Raw genomic sequence first — 17,535 nt, 5'->3', positions numbered from 1 at the left:
CTTAGTGTCAAAAGGCCATTAAAGGTGACTGTTTATAGAAATAAAACCTTAAATCTTGTCGGGGAACCAACTCTGCAGTCATTGCCCCCATCCTCAAATTTTCCTTGTTATCAATTCTCCATCCCTTTTCTCTCTGTGTTAAATTCCTCTTCTTTCTACTGTGTAACCATGTGGTGGAGGCTCATGGAGACCCCCAAACACACACACATATAATACACACATAAGAAAAACTTTGATTCACATGTCAAAACTGATGATGCCATACATGTGAGAAAAGGACATGAAGAGAGTTATTGCTCATGTAATAGGCTTTCTAGAGAGAGCAATTCAGGGTCCAAAGCAGGTATGAAAATAGCATGAGAGAACAGAAAGCCATAACCAACTTAGGGTTTTTTATGGTGTTTTGAAAGTGGATAAAATAGGAGTGAGGCAGTTCTTCCCTTTGTGGAGCAGAATTTGATGATTTCAACTTCTCACCTGTGCGAAAAGAGGGCATGCTCAGGTTTTTTTCATTAGCTTCCCCATATGTAGTGCAGAAGGGGAGGCAAAGGGGAGCTTGAGCGCTCTCAGCCATCAAACATCAAGTATGAAGTCAGACTCTTATTACAGTACCCAAAATGATGACTTCACATCTTTATAAAACAGCATTACCTGTCATGGTGGATAAAGGGACTCCTGTCTTGCAGCTTCAACTGTAATATCATTCTAGTTGTCCCTTCCCTGAAGAAGCACAGATGAAGCAGCATTTCTCCTTCTTGATTACCCCTTCCAACCATCCTACCCCCCCAAAAAAAAAACCCACCAGATTATCCTCCAGAAATCTATGAGTAAGGAAAGGATATAACTCAATGGTAGAGCTCTAGCCTAGCATTCATGAGGCCCTAGGCTTGATTCTGCAGCACCACAAAATAAAATAACTCATTTTTTAAAAAAGAAAGAATACAGTTTTCTCTATTTATTTTATGACTTAATAATAAACAAAAAGCCACACATAGCCAACCCTCTGTATCCACTGGTTCTGCATCCATGGATTCAACCAATCATGAATACAAAATATTTTTTAAAATGAGTCTGTACTGAGCATGTATGAGTTTTTTGTTATCATTATTCCCTAACTAATTCAGTATAACATTTATTTATATAGCATTTACATTGTATTAGGCATTATCATAATGTAGAGATGATTTAAAGTATATGTGAAGATGTGGATAGGTGATATGCAAATACTACACCATTTTATATGAAAGCTTGAGTTTTCCATAGATTTTGTGTTCAAAAAGATCTCAGATTCAATCCCCTACAGATACCAAGGGGTGACTATGCATTAATAGTATCTTTATGAATTAATTGTTAGGCATTCCCTATTTATTTTAACCTCATAATAATTATATGAAGCTATCTGTGGTGTCATGATGTTATTCTACTCTAGAACCAAAATCAAAACTCTCAAATGCACACAATAATAAAGTAAGCAATAACAATAAGACAATGAATTTCTGAAAAGTTAATGTATATTTCAATATTAGAATTCTGTATCTGATATACCATTCATTACCCCTAGTAATTACATTTTTTTACATTCTTGAAGCATATCAATGACAGTGAGAGAACTGCAGAAGTTCATAAGAAAGATGATAAGCACTTAATTGAAAAAGGATACTATGGTTAGCACCTGCCAGTTTAGTGTGTGGCTTGGTGTATATCTTAGAACAAATGTCAAAATATTTACCTGATCCATCCAATAGGTCTGCCATCTTGAGTTTCCTAAGAAATTACCACTGAAACTAGTTGACATGTTCTCTTAACTTTATAACACTTATGACTTTGTTTTATAATTTAACATATAGTCTCTAGGCTTTGAATAATTTCATTTCAAAACTGCATTTATCCCAGAAAAATAGGGTTTGAGATTGAACTCAGGACATCACTCTATCTATGCAGGTGCTCTACCACTTGAGACATGCCCCCAGAACTTTTGCTTTTTAGTTTTATTTTTCAGATAGGGTCTCACACTTTTGCTTAGACCAACCTCAGACCACAATTCTCATACTTCCTCTTGTGGAGTAACTGGGATTATAGACATCCACTACTATGCCTGACTTGTTTTGGAGAAAAGGTCTTGCTAACTTTTGCCCACACTGGCCAGTAACTGGGAATACAGGCGTGTGGCACCATGCCTGGCTCTCCAAAAAATTATTTTACCACCTATTCATAAAAAGTATATTTTCATATTTATTTGTCATATAACTCATTTCATTATTCAATAAATATTGTAAAAGCTTAGCATAATGATTATTGTGAAATAAGGCAAGGGAATATGAATTAGAAATGTGTGAAAGAGAGAAAAATGAAAAACAAGGTTAACTATTACTTAACCTGTTGGTGGTTGTGGTGGTCATTACAGACTGGCACTCAAAGAAGTCCTATAGATGGTCCAAAAATATTGCTTTAAACTTCCTTACAGTTAATATGAATAGAGAAACCTAGACAAAATAGGTGTGTATATATGACCAGAATTGGTGATTTTTTTTTGTTAGATCAAATAAACAGTATTCCCAGCATAAGTTTATGTAATTTCAACAGAATGTAAATGAATATCATCATTTGCTTACCTTTTTTCAGATTTATCATAGATATATCATCATGTCCATAAGATTTTAAATAAAGATAATATGCCAGGCACAGTGACTCACACTGTAATCCCAACTACTTGGGAGGCAGAGCTATGGGGATCAGAGTTCAAGGCTAGCCCAGGCAAAAAGTTAGGGAAAGCCTATCCCAAAAAACGAGCCAGCTGTGGTGGTACATGTCTAATTCCAGCTACATGGAGGCAGAGGTAAGCGGATCACAGTCTCAGTACAAGGCCTACCCCAGGCAAAAAGCACAGGACCCTTTCCAAAAAATAAAAGCAAAATGGGCTAGCAGCATGGCTAAAGTGGTAGAACTCTTACTAGCAAGCACAAGGCATTGAGTTCAAACCCCAATACCACCAAAAAAATAAATAAATAAGAAAGAGAATAGTTTAGGGGTGTCCTTCCCCCTCCTCTTTGAATCCCTAACTATCTAGATTCCAAGTTAGAATTCAATGACCTGTTACCTACTATGAACCTTTCTTTCATATAAAATGTTTCTTCTCATTTTTTTAGCTAAAAAATGGTTTATTGGCCACTATATGTAGTCATCAACCATGTGTTGAGGATTCCTTGCAGAAACACTGTAAATGTGACATATTATGGAGAAAGATCTTTAAAGGCCACCCCCAAGATATAATTACATTCATCCATGAACTACAGTTCAGAAGTTAGAGCTTTGAGTCAAATAATTAAGCAGACGAATGATCAGATTATTGAACAAATATTGGTAGAGTGCTAGGATCTGGAAGATCCCAGCTAAGGCTGTGTAAACACAGTTGGGTGTGTAAATTCCATGTCCCCCTAAGAATTCAAGAGTCTAAAAAAGTGAGTCCTTTCACTAAACATGATGTTTCCAAGAGGAAGCCTGTTCTAATGACAACTTTGGCTCTTTCTCATAGGTTGGTACTATAGGCTTTTCATCAACTTTGTGCTAAGGAGGCACGTTTTCTTCTTTGTGCTGCAAACCTATTTCCCAGCCATGCTGATGGTAATGCTTTCATGGGTGTCATTCTGGATTGACAGAAGAGCCGTTCCTGCAAGAGTGTCCCTGGGTAAATAAATCTTCCCACACTTTGTAAAATGCTGAAATAGGAGGAAGTCTAGAGGGTAAACAAAAATGGATGGGACATGTAGGAGAAAGGTGGGCTAATAGGGACAGAGATGCATGTTGAGGTTAAAGTATTTCTCTTGGTACAAGTTTAAATTGTAATTGGGATTTTTTTTCTTGGGAACCCAGACTTTGGAGATGAAGGCTCTGCTGAATGATTTGCAGCTGGGTAATAGTAAGGAAAGAGGGTGGGATTACAAAGCTAAAATGACTTCACTTTGAATTGCTATCCATTTTCCTCTTCTGGGAATGCCTTTCTCCCTTATCCAAGTCCATTTACTTTTTCATGACAAACTCATATATCATGAAAGAAACTTACGTTCCCACTATTCAGTCAGTGTCTTATTAGATGCTGAAGTGGGGCATTCTTAACTTGGGAACATGAGTGCTGATTAGAAATTAGGGCTTAACTCAAAGTCCAAAATCAGATTCCACCACATGGAATTTTAAGCACTTCTGCACTGTAGTTGACAAGAGACTTTGGGTGGAAAGACAATGCCGGCTCATTAAGCCACCACACAGGGTGATTATCTACTCCATCTACCATGTTATATACCACTGTCATACACACTGATTTATGCAACCATTTCAGACCCACTTAGCAGTTATTGAGTCCTTAAAAGTGGAAGGTGCCAAGCTAAGCACTTAGGTGGCATGCTGATTAATGAGAACGCAAGAGTTAATCCCACTTGGCTTCTTGGCTGGTTAAGGGCAGAGCTCACTCCTTTCATCTGATTTTGTTCTTTCACCTGTAATACTCCATTTAGAGAGAAGATTGTGATAAGTGCTTCAAAATCATTGTAATTATCACACAATTCATTCCAGAAAGGATGGTTTTGAAGTTAATGCATACTTCAGAAGATCATTTGAAAGACATAAATTATTAATATTAATAATTTCTTCACCTCTTTCCCCTATAAAAAGCCTCAATCTACAAGCATTTGAGGCTTGACTATCTTCAAAGAAAAAATGCCATCTGAATGAATAATTGTTATTTTGACTGTGTCTTCACATCAGAGCATCTGTGTCCTGACCCTTGTCCCACAGTGGGGGCAACACAGACCCAAACAGGAGACTGAGGGCTCCAGCCCTCAAGAAAGGGTGGGAAAGGCAATCAACCTCTGAAGGTTTAGGAGCATGATTTTTAATCAGATTCCTCAAATTGACTGCTCTGCTTTTACAATGTGAGAATGACAGCTTGAAGTGCTAGTAGGTTAAAGTGAGTGGAGAGCCCAGAAATACTACATTTAAGTCACCCTGAAATTCCCTTAGGAAATTTCTATGCACAGTTATGTAAAAAAATATACAAATCACAAGTTCTCCTCGCTCCTTTTATTATAATAAAAAGAACATCAGTATTCCTGTAACAATACTATATTCTCAGTCTTTTACTTCTTACCACCCTCAAGTCTGTTCAGACTTTTCCCTCTGCTTTACTTTCCTTTCCAAATGCCATCCTACTCAATTCCTGGAAGGTGCAATGTGTTCATGTATACATTTCAATACCTGTATACAACATGTATTGTTCAAATCAGGGTAATTAACATTTCCATCTCCTTACCATTACTTTTATTTGGAGCCTTCATACTACTCTCTTCTAGTAATTCATAAAATATAAAATAGGTTATTGTAAGCTATAGCCCCCAGTATGCTATGGAACACTAGAAATTATTCCATCTTACTCTATTTGGGATTATCCAATTTATCTCTACTCTTTCTCCCTCTTACCTTCCCAGCCTCTAGTAATTACTGTTATGGATTTTGATTTTTTTTACATCCACATATGAAAAAGAATATGTAGAATTTATCTTTCTGTGTCTGATTCATTTCACTAAACATAATGCCCTCCAGTTCCATTCATTTTCTATACATAACAGGATATCAGAATATACCACTTTTTATCCATTCATCTGTTGATGAGTCTCTAGTCTGATTATATATTTTAGCTATTGTGAATGGTGCAGCAACAATGATGAGGGAGTGGGAGTCTTTGCATATGCTGATCTCATTCCTTTGGATATACAACCAGATGTGGGATAGCTGGATCATATGGTAGATCTATAGGTAGATCTATTTCTAGTATCTTGAGGAAACTCTATACTATTCTCTATAATGGCTATACCATTTCCACCAACAATATATGAGAGTTCCCTTTTCTTCATATCCTTGACATAATTTGTTATTTTTAATCTTTTTGATAATAGCTATTCTTACAGTGATCTCCCGTATTTTGACTTGCATTTCCCTCATAGCTAATGAATTTCAGCATTTTTCTTAAGTGGATTGGCCATTTGAATTTCTTCTTTTGAGTAATATCTATTTTTATGCTTATTTTAAATTGGATTATTTTTATTGAATTTTTAAAGTTCCTTATATATTCTGGATATAAGTCATTTGTCAGATAGTTTGCAGAAAATATTTTCCCATTCTGTAGGTTATCTCTTCACTCAGTTCATTGTTACCTTTGCTGTGCAAAAGCTTTTTAGTTTGATATAATCTCTTTTGTCTATTTTTTCTTTTATTTCCTGGGCTTTGGGTATATTATCAAAAAATTCATAACCTATATCAACGCCTTGAAATGTTTGCCCTAAATTTTCTTCCAGTTGTTTCATAGTTTCAGGTCTGACAGTTAGACAAAGGGATACTATCTTCACTTCTTCAGTCTATTACAATAGGTTTTGGTTGAAATATAGGGAGAAATCTGGTCTTATCAAATATGTAGCTGAAAAATGATTAGGATTTTAATATCCTTTCCAGATAATTGTGAATAGTGTTCCTTCACATTACACCAGAACTCAATAGCTTCTTAAAGGTTAGTTGCATGTAGAATCTGAAACCATACCAATAATTTTTTTCTATTCTTTTAGAATAAAATCCACTGGTCTATTTTTGTACTTTGAACATGTTTACCCACTGCATTGGTCATTTGGAAAATATTAGTTCACTGAGTTATACAGATCTCCCAAATATTTTCATAATTCATTTTAAAATATAAAAAGCACATTTCATTCATATCACCACTAATTTCTCATCAGAAAAATTTTAAGAGGTAAGAGGCTCACAGTAATACATGTAAATTTGGCAGCACTGTAATATGGCCTTGAAAGTGTAAATCACATGGCTGACAATCAACATTATTAGTTCTTTGACTTGAAGAAATGTATTGACTTTGCTAGATTTTAAGGAAATGTCTGTCAGATACCCAAATATGAGCCACAAATGTCTTCCATTGTTCTTTTGAGTAAAACTAGTGTTCCCTTACAAAAAAGGTCTAGTTCAGCTCACAATTTCATTGCTGAATATATATATATATATCTTATTTATATTTCTCATTTCATTATCCAGAATGTTAAACATTAAAAAAAAAAAGCAAGGCATACATTCAAGGTCTATAATTTGGTAAAGTTAACAATTCTTCTGTTTTTACTCTGTTTACTCTGAGTGCTAGAAGGTGAAACATAGTGACAAGTAAGTAAGTTGGTGCTGCTGCATGGTTCCATGCTATACCTGCCATCACTGTCATACCCTCAATGCAAGTGTCAGGGAACTTGTACATAATGGAATTTTATTCAGCCATGAAGAAAAATGAAATCTTATCATTTGCAGGTAAATGGATGGAACTGGAGAACATCATTCTGAGTGAGGTTATCCAGGCTCAGAAGACCAAAAATCGTATGTTCTCACTCATTTGCAGACTTTAGATCTAGGGCAAATGCAGCAATGTGGTTGGACTTGGATTACATGACAAGGGGAGAGCACATATGGGAGATATAGGAATAGGTAGAAAACCCAAAACATGAAAGCATTTGATGTCCCCACTCCAGAGGAACTAATACAGGAACTTTAAAATTACAGGTTATCATGAGCAGTGGATCAGGAACCAATGTAAAGATCAGTTAGAGATGAATCAACATGGATTGTAACACATGGGTACACGAAAGCAATAGTAGGAATCTCTCTGTATAGCTATCCTTAACTAGCAAAAACGCTTTGTCTTCCTTATTATGCTTTTGTCTTTTCTTCAACAAAATCAGTAAGGGAAGAATGGGACCTGCCTGGAACTGAGGGGGGGAAGAGGGGAAGGGTGGGAGAGGGGGACAGGGTAGAGAAATGACCCAAACAATGTATGCACATGTGAATAAATAAACAAAAAAAAAGCAAAACAAAAAGGAACAGTTATAAGTATTAATTTGATTTAGTCACTCTGAGTGGCATTAAATGTTTTTTTAAAAGGAAAAACAAAAGTAAATGATATGTGGGTATTGTTATCAAACTCATTTTTACGACACAGAGGCTCTGAAAAATCTTGGAAGACCCAAGAGGGTCTAAGGCCACACTGAGAACTGTAACTCTAAGTATCTAAATATTTACAATCTTCCATATAAAAAGGGCTTAATCTGCTTAACCTGCTTTTTCCCTTCCTCCCGCCTTTTGCCAATGCTGTGACCCTTGCTATTTTCCCCTCAATTGTCCTAACAGAGGCTTATCTATTCAGGGTCATCTTTCAGGGCTTTTGACATCTGACCAGAAGGGGGTTGGAAGCAGAAATTCAGCCCATGCTTCATGACACGTGGTTCCAGAGGAAGGAACACATTTTACTAATATGCATAAGCCATAGTGTAGGCCATATAATTGCTTATTTTACCTCCTGCTCTTCTTGATCACATTCAACCCTCCGATTAGAATAATATTCCCTAAATGCAAATGGGATCACGCTAATGTACTCTCATGTTAAAATGTCATTGAAGTAAATGCTCTCAGCTTGGAATCCAAGGTGCCCCTGAGTGTTGCCAGATGAAATACAAGACTCTCGGTTAAATCCGAATTTTAGATAAGCACCAAACACTAAGCTTTAGCCAGTTTGGACAATCAGTGTACTCAAAGAGGCTCCCATGACTAACTGCTTATCTCGCCTCTGTACATTTGTTCTACTTTTTCTCTGCCTAGAATGTCTTTCCTACCTGTTGTCCTCTGTCAAAATCCTGTTGCCTCTCCACAGCAAGAAATTTTAGCTGATGTATTCACGCACAAATAGTCTGTCCCATCTTTGAGCCACATGGCATCCCCTAGGTGCCTAACTTCTATTTTGTGTTTAGCTAACAGGCAAGGGTATTTAATCTTGTCTCTTCTATTAGAAAGCAGCTCGTTAAGGACACGGGTCACTGCTGCCATCTTCTTGTTATGGCAGTGACAACCACAGTGCCCTGTTCATAATTCATATTCAATACATAGTTGTTATGTTGCCAGTGTTTAGCTCATTGTGATTTAATTTTTTATTAGCTTGAACTAATTGTACAAAGGGTTTTCATTGTGATATTTACAACATGCTTATAATGTACTTTGATCAAACTCACCCCATCTGTATTACTCTTTTTTAACTCCCTTTCCTTCTTCCTCCTTTTTAACAGTTTTGATGGGTTGCATTGTGCTATTTTCATATATCTATAATATACTTCCGTCACTATCTCCTTTCTCCCCTCCCCTTCCCACTGGCTTCTCCCAAAGTCTCCCTTTTTTATACGTGTCATATTATTCTTTTTTTTTAAGGTTAGAGTCCACGTATGAGTGAAATCATGAGATATTTGTCTTTCTGAACTTGGCTTATCTCGCTTAACATCCTTTTTCCTGCAAATAACTTAATTTCATTCTTCCTTATTGCTAAATAGTACTCTGCTATATATATGCCACATATTCTTTATCCAAGCATCAGGTGTTGGGCACCTAGTCTTGTTACATAGCTTAGTAATTATAAATAGTGTAGCTATGAACATGGGCATACAGGTTTCTCTTTTGAATATGGATTTATATTCCTTCAGATATATGCCCAAGAGTGGTATAGCAGGATCATTTGGTAGTTCTGTTTTTAGTTTCTTAAGGCTGTGCTAATTTACATTCCCACTAATAGAGTATAATGGTTCCTTTTTTCCTGCATCCTCACCAGCATTTGTTGTTGATTGGTTTCTTGATGCTTGCCATTCTAACTGGGACAAGATAGACTCTCATTGCCATTTTGATTTGCATTTCCTTTATTAGCCCATTGTATTTTTAGTAATTTTCCAGATAAAGAATTGGAAGCTCTGTAGCTTAGAAATATCAATTGTGATTAGACAATTCTCATAGGAAATAATACCCATCACAATTTGTAATGAATGTGATGCAATTATAAATTTACTCAAGGTTATTTTAACCATTATGGAGGGAAGTAGTATTATAATTTTCTTTTCATTACCACCTTCCTCCTTCTTTCCTTGCTGCCATCATTCTTGCTTGGCCTCAGTGCATGGATTATGCCATTCTTGGTACTATTTATTAGGTAATGGGTCTTAACTATAAAGAAATTGTGTCCAAAGAAAACTATCAAAGCTTTCAGGCCTGTAGCAACTCATAGAGAAATTTATTTCTTAACAGAGGATATTACACATATCTGGAACAGCCAATATCTAGGAAACAAGAGCAATTCATTAATTATCATCGACATGACCAGAGCTCCTAATGGTATGTGCACCATCTTTGAGGGAAAATGGTTGTTAGTTTCCATCCACAGGATACTATTGGAATATCCAGCCCATCTTACTTTCCAGTACATTACTTCATATTTTCTTTCAGCCTAGGCTTACAGGGAAATACCTACACTCATTCAAAGGTTAGTGGAGATACCCTTTCCTTTCAAGAGAAAAAGGAAAAGTACACAGCAGCACAGCTACTGAAAGAAACAAACTCAGTAGGTCCACAAGTGATGCCTGTCTTCCCACTGCTGTGATACTGGTCAATGAACATCTCTATCATACATGGCCAAAAATGGCCAGTGAAAAATAAAAAAGAATAAAATTGTCATAATTCACCTCATACATGTCATTAAAAGTTAATATGGTGAAGCTGTAGGGCTCAGGGGAGCTGAATCAAATGGCCAGACTAATTATTTTCTCATAACACTTTCCTAACTATGCATAGCAATATCAGTAGGCACATGTAGTCCCAGTACATGACCTTTCTTTAACTAAATGATCACTTCATATAATTCAAAACTCCTTTATTGGGATGTTAACTTTAATGGATCTGGAAGGAGTACTATCTGTCAAGATTAATGTATTTTCAAGGGGTAGTTCAAGACATAGTAAATGTGTTTAATATAGCTATAATAGACCTAACTTTAAATTCTATTGCTTTAGGAATATATATGTTAGTTTTCTCAGCATTGACCCCCTCCCCATCCAACTATTCCTCCTCCTCACTTTCCCATTCTTTTTTATTTTTATTATTGCTCATATTAACCAAAGAAAATCTAGAAGGCTTGTTTTAAAATAAATAAGGTTATAGTAAATTAGTTGAACTAAGAACCTTTTAAAGAAAATAACTGATAATTTTTGCTCCCTGGTAAATACAGATAATGCAATTTCTTTTTATTAGTCCAACAGTCACTGATTCAAAATACATGATAGACCTTTCTGGCATATACACTTTCAGACAAAAGTGTATATAAGTTATATACACAAAAGTGTACATAACTTACAACTTATAAAAATCAGTAAGGATTTCATTTTCACCTCCCTAGTGGGAAGTTAAGATATTAAACCATGCCAGTCAATATGCATTTTGAATATTTATAATACAATACTCTCTCTCTAGGTATTACTTTTGCAATATCCCTCTAAGAAATGAGTGTAGACATTAAATGGCCCTCCACACAACCAGTATTTTATAAAGGAAACTGAGTCACTTGTTTCTCTGTTACCCCCAAGAATCCCTCACCTGTGATACTCATGCAAGAGAACAAAAAGTGAAAAGGAAGAGGAGAAAAAGGAAAGGGAAAGAGAAAGCTTCTAGATAGGAAAAGAGGGGAGGAGAAGGAAAAGAGGGTAAGAAGCAAAGAGGAGAAGAGAAAATTGACTGACATTTAGCAGTTGCTCAGTAAGTACAAAGAACTGAGCCTTAACTGGCACACATACACCATGAATTTCATTTGAAGTATAGTTTCATTAACAAGGGACAAAGAGAATAGTGATGTCTTTTCAGCATTCTCTATGAAAGAATAATATGGAGAATATCAGTCATCGATGCTACTACAGATAATTCAAGGGGAAATGAGCTCCCCTACAGCATGAAAGAGTTAAAGGTAGACACAAGGACAATTTCTTAAAGTAAAAGTTATTGGATAATGGGAAAGGCTAGTGAAAAATGACTGATTACTTTCTCAGAATAATTTTTAAGAATTGAATCCATTTTTACCTTTCTGGAATGTGTAGAAGAGGCCCATCTGATGGCGAGCTGCAGGTATGTTTGGCTAAATGTCTGGATTTTTTTTTCTTTATTTTGCAGTATTGGGGTTTGAACTCAGTGCCTAATGCTTGCTAGGAAGGCACTCTACGACTTGAGCCACTCCACGAGCCCAGACTCACTGTCTTTAGGTGGAAGAAAATATACATTATTAATGAGCAACAGAACAAATAACAGAGGGTGAAAGATCCAGTGTGAGTTTGTTTCACACCACTCCCTCTGATCACCAGATTGATATTGTTCTAGAAATTCACCAGCTAACATAATCCAACACCAGATCTTGAATGACCATATTACTGAGCTTGTCACTCTTCTTGAATGGCAGGAATCACCACGGTGCTGACCATGTCCACGATTGTCACTGGTGTGAGTACCTCCATGCCCCAGATGTCCTACATCAAGGCTGTGGACGTATACTTGTGGGTCAGCTCTCTCTTTGTGTTTCTGTCAGTCATTGAGTATGCAGCCGTAAATTACCTCACCACAGTGGAAGAGTGGGAAGAATTCAAGAGGAGAGGGAAGGTACACCTTTGCTTTGACTATCAGATCCCCTTTTGAATGTGGAAAAGACTATTCTCTCCTATAACCTCTCCTGACAGTACTGTAAGCTCCTGAAGTCCATACGTCCTTGGTAAGATGAGAATCTATAGGATATTAACAATTCATTACTGAACTTTACTCTCTGCTCTGTGCTGGCTACTTACCTCTGCATCCTCATTCATCATCACCTGGAGCTCTTGTGTGTGAAACATTTCTCTCAGTATGCTCCTGTCTTGCTGTGCCCCTTGTAAAGAAGGTGTTGGTGAACAAGATCTTTCCTTTCAAGTGGATCATGATGACAATGGTGGAGATAATAGCTAGCATGTAATGAGTGCTCATTAAATATTGGCATCATGTCAACCACCTATGTTTACTATGTCATTTAATTCCTCAAAGTAACTGTGGCTGCACAGCATTTTATTGCCCAACCTCATTTTACAGAGGTAAGGGTCCATCAGGGTTTGCTTCTAGGTCTCCTTGATTTGAAGGGCTGTGCTTTCAACTAATAAATGGTATGTTTCTCTCAACAAGGAGCCAGAATTTATTTGCTCCACAAGAGTGGTAGAGCAAAAAGAGGTTCTTTTCCCTGCAGTGTTCCAGGAACAAGGTACCTTCTGGACTCTAAATGTAGTCATCATTTTTGTGACATTGCTTAATAAATGTGGATAGCTTTCTCTCTACCTGCTTCATTTCAGAAAGGATTTGGGTGACAGTCTCCTGTTCTTATGAGAACTGATGTAAGGCATTGTACTCTAGAATTGTAAGGCAAAATTCATTTGCCTACCTGTGTTTAAGAAACTATGTGTGTGCACATTCATATGTATATACACATACACAAATAATTTTAATGAAATGCATTCATGTTGGTTTAAGACATTCTTATATAAGCATTCATACATACCCAGAAAATTTAGTTGTTTTTATATTTCTAATGAAAGCATTTCACACTTTCAGAATGTTTTTATATTATCTTCTTTTGCTGAAACTTTGTAGTTCCCTAGTGTAGGTCATACAGAGATTATCATCTCTATTTTATCCATGAAGAAGCAGAGTTTTGGTGAAGTGAAGTGATTTGGCAAAAGACTCATAGTCACAGAATTGCCATTGTAATTCTGGTCTCCTGGAAGGAGAACTTCATTTTTTCATTTTACATCTTTGAGTCAAAGCTCTAGTAAAGCTGATTTTGTCTTATTGTTCATGCATCAGTTCCCATTTTTGTACTGGGGTTTGAAGTCAAGGACTTATTTTTGCTAGGCAAGTGTTCTACTACTTGAGCCACAACACAGCCCTTTTTTGCTTTAGTTATTTTTCAGGTAGGGTCTCTCCTTTTTACCTGGGCTATCCTCAATTCCTGTCCTAGCTGAGATCACAGGCTCCCACCACTGTACCTGGCTTACTGGTTGAAATGATTTCTTGCTAACCTTTTGCCCAGGCTGACCTTGAAATGCAATCCTTCTGATCTCCTCCTCCACAATAGCTGGGATTACGGGCAGAAGCCTCCATGCCCAGCCCACATGCCCATACTTTTGTTGGCAGTATGTGACTATGTGTCATACACCTATGCACCATGAGGTATTATGCAGGTGTGAGGAAACTGGGAGCATTTACACTCATTTGTGGTAATGGTGCAGACACATGGTGTTCTTATTAAGACTGACTCAGCAGGTCTGCAGTATAACCTGAGAATCTGCATTTCTATCAAACTGATGCTATCAGTTCATTACCCACCCTGCTGATGGACAGCAGTGACCTGGACAATCTTTGAAGTGAAAGGTGACAGATGAAAATGTGTAAAGAGGGAAAGAAGTTTCTTCTTGCTTTTTTTTTATTTGGTGAGTGTTTCATTTAAGAAATAGACATTAATTTTGGCTTACCTGCATCTCATCCTTTGACTCTAAAGTGTCTGCATTTTCCTGCCCCCTTCTGCCACCTGTACTCAGGTGTTCACAGGACATGAAGGATTTTTCACTTGATTATGGTTCCATTATGAAGAGATTGTTTTAAGTTAATAAGTGTCTTCTTTTTAAGAATTATTTTGGTTTTAAATTCTGGTAAGATACACATAACATACAATGTTAACTCTTTGAAAGTGTGTTGTTCAGCACTGTTAACTAGATTCACATTGTTTTGTGATCAATCTCCACAGACTTTTCTTGCAATTCTGAAACTATGTCCATCAAATAACTCCCCATCTCACCAGTGCCTTTGTCTCCCAGTCCTTGGAAGCCACTATTCTTTTTTTTATTTGGTGTTTCAGTTTTTATTGTTGTTGTTTTGGTACTGGGGATTAAACTCAGGGCCTTACCTTGCATGGCTCTTCTACTTAAGCCATGTCCCTAGTGATTTTTCCTTTTTTCAGTATTTTTGTTTGGTTAGTTGTTTTTTTGTTTTTTCAGATGAGGTCTGGTGTGGACATCACCCAAAATGGCCTTGAACTGTGATTCTCTTACCTCCACCTCTTGAGTAGCTGGGGACATAGGTGTGCACCACCCTGCCAAGCTTAGTTTTGAGATAGAGTCTTGCTAGTTTTTGCCCAGGCCAACCTCAGACCATAATCTCTCTACTTCTGCCTCCCAAGTAGCTGCAGTTTTAGGCATGTACTGTCACACTGGGCCTAATAGCATTTGCCATTACCTTGAAGAAATAAACTACTTGCCATTCATATATTTGTGGGATGAAATGAGGAAGTGAATTAGAGTGAGAAGTGATGCCAAACTGAACTCCACCACTTCCCAGCTCTGTTTTCTAAGCTAAGTCTCTTAAACTTCCGTCTGCTTTTGTAAAATGTTGTAATTTCTTCCCTTTTATATCACAGGGCTGTTGTGAAGGACAAATGATGTAAAAATTAGGTCTGAACTCTTGGTAAATTATAAAGTACAATGCAAATGTAAGTTCTTACTGTGATTAGTGTCAAGAGCATATACTCTGAAGGAACCAGAGTTTTCATAGGGATTGTAGAAACAGGCTGACTGAGATGAGGAGGTTTTGAAGGGGTAGATGTCCTAGGAGGAGAGGGGAGAATCATATATACACCTGTGGATTTAAGGGGCTAATCAACTACACCTCTCCTGTCTACATAAATTGGAAACTACTTTTAAAGGGAGACCAAGATGTGGGCACCAGACTGATGGAGACAATAATGCCACCTTTAGCTTTGATAAAGCAGTTTTTTAAACATTGTTTAGATCTGCAAGCAGCAGGGCATCCTAATAACCGTCATTGAATTAAAAGTGCTTATTCTGACAAAGCTAAACAATTTGTGAGTCTTTCTACTCAGACAGTCTCCCTTTACCTGATTTCAGAGGAAAGACATGGACACCACTACAGATCCCAAAGTGAAGATTCAAAGGGACTGAGCCACAGGAGCCAGCTCCTTTCTCCAGACACCTAGCAGGAAATTACTTGAGGGACAATGACAAAGGTCTAGAATGATAGGCCAATGAAGTTCCTCTATATGGAAATATGAACTTCATTTCATACCACCACCAACTACACCCACTACCAGTGCTGTCACCACCATTGCTGTCACCACCACCAGTGACCACACCCACAACCACTGTCCTCACCACCACCCACACACATCACCCCTGTCACCACCAACAACCACACCTACCACTACTGCTGTTACCATCACTGCTGTCACCACCACCTACCGCCCCTACCACTACTACTGTAAATCACCACTTATATCATCACCAGTGCTGTCACTATCATCAACCACATGTACCACCACTGCTGTAACCATCACCATCAACCACACCCATCACCACTACCATCACCAACAATAACCACACACACCATCACTATTGTCACCACCACCAACCACATCCACCACCATTGCTGTCACGTACCACCACATCACCACCACAATCAACCATGAACACCATTTCACCCACTACCATTCACCCACTACCCAACCACCACAGCAAAGCAGTGAAAAATCTCCCTAGTGTTGACCCTTGCCCAGAAAGGTGAAAAGAAACTATTTTTACTATGCCTTATTCAATTTTTTTCCTAATTTCAGGACCTAGAACTAAGTCTAAAAATAGATCTATAATTTAGACAAATATACTTTAGCTATCTGCTTATTTGTGGGCTGGAGTGAAAAATTAAAGATCAGTTCTTTTCTTTTTTTGTTGATAGTGGGGTTTGAACTCAGGACCTCATACTTGCTAGGCAGATACTCTCCTACATGAGCCACAGTCCAAGCCCTTTTCTATCTTACTTATTTTTCATTTAGGTTCTCACATTTTTACCTGTAGCTGGCCTCAGGCCATGTTTCTCCTATCTATGACTCCAAGTAGCTAGAATTATAGGCACACACTACCACACCAAGCCCCAAATCAGTTCTAAATCTGTACTATTTGACAACTAACTTAAAAACTTGTGAAAAATAACAGCCTACTCATAAATTGTAGACTGCAAATCTTAAGTAATAAGATAACTTTAGATTATCAAAATGGAGAAAGGAAATGACACACTTTTCAAAGATTTGTCTTCTTTAACATGCTAATGACATTTTATTCACCTAAAAGTTGATGTCCTGTGGAATGACTCAGTTGTATTTGGGGTGGTTAGAGAAATTACGAATGAGACTGTATATAGTTTTTATATTCTCAGATCCACTGCTTAATTAATTATTAATATTATTGGCTACCTGACATGATTCAGTCTGGATCTCATTTCCTGTTTATTTTCTCTATATTCATTTTATCATGGAAAATTTCTATAATTAAAACAAAAAGAAGCAACATGACTCAATGTATGACTCCCCTATGACTGGCTGTAAAAGTCTCTACATCTTTTTTTATTTTTGTCTTACTTTTTAATTAGCACGTGATAGCACAAGGGGAATATCAATGTGATAATCTCATAGATGTGTGCAGTGTACTTTGAAAAAGTTTTACCCCTTCTCTTATGTTCCCTTATCTCCCTTATTTCTCCACCCCTTTTCAAACAGTACCTGGTGGGTTTCATGAG

General features: G+C 37.2%; 1 protein-coding gene across 1 annotated transcript in view; it reads left to right on the top strand.

Annotated features, from left to right (window-relative positions):
• Gabrr3 (gamma-aminobutyric acid type A receptor subunit rho3) overlaps positions 1–17,535 on the top strand; it is a 49,214-nt gene that overhangs the window by 29,582 nt on the left and 2,097 nt on the right. Inside the window, exons 7-8 of the mRNA XM_074072958.1 lie at positions 3,533–3,685; positions 12,341–12,537. Of these exons, the coding sequence (XP_073929059.1) occupies positions 3,533–3,685; positions 12,341–12,537 (350 nt within the window). The remainder of the gene's footprint in view (positions 1–3,532; positions 3,686–12,340; positions 12,538–17,535) is intronic.

This window comes from Castor canadensis, chromosome 5 (genome assembly GCF_047511655.1).
Source record: "Castor canadensis chromosome 5, mCasCan1.hap1v2, whole genome shotgun sequence".
Taxonomy (NCBI): domain Eukaryota; kingdom Metazoa; phylum Chordata; class Mammalia; order Rodentia; family Castoridae; genus Castor; species Castor canadensis.
The sequence above is the reverse complement of the archived record's forward strand: the minus strand, read 5'-3'. Positions and strand labels throughout refer to the sequence as shown.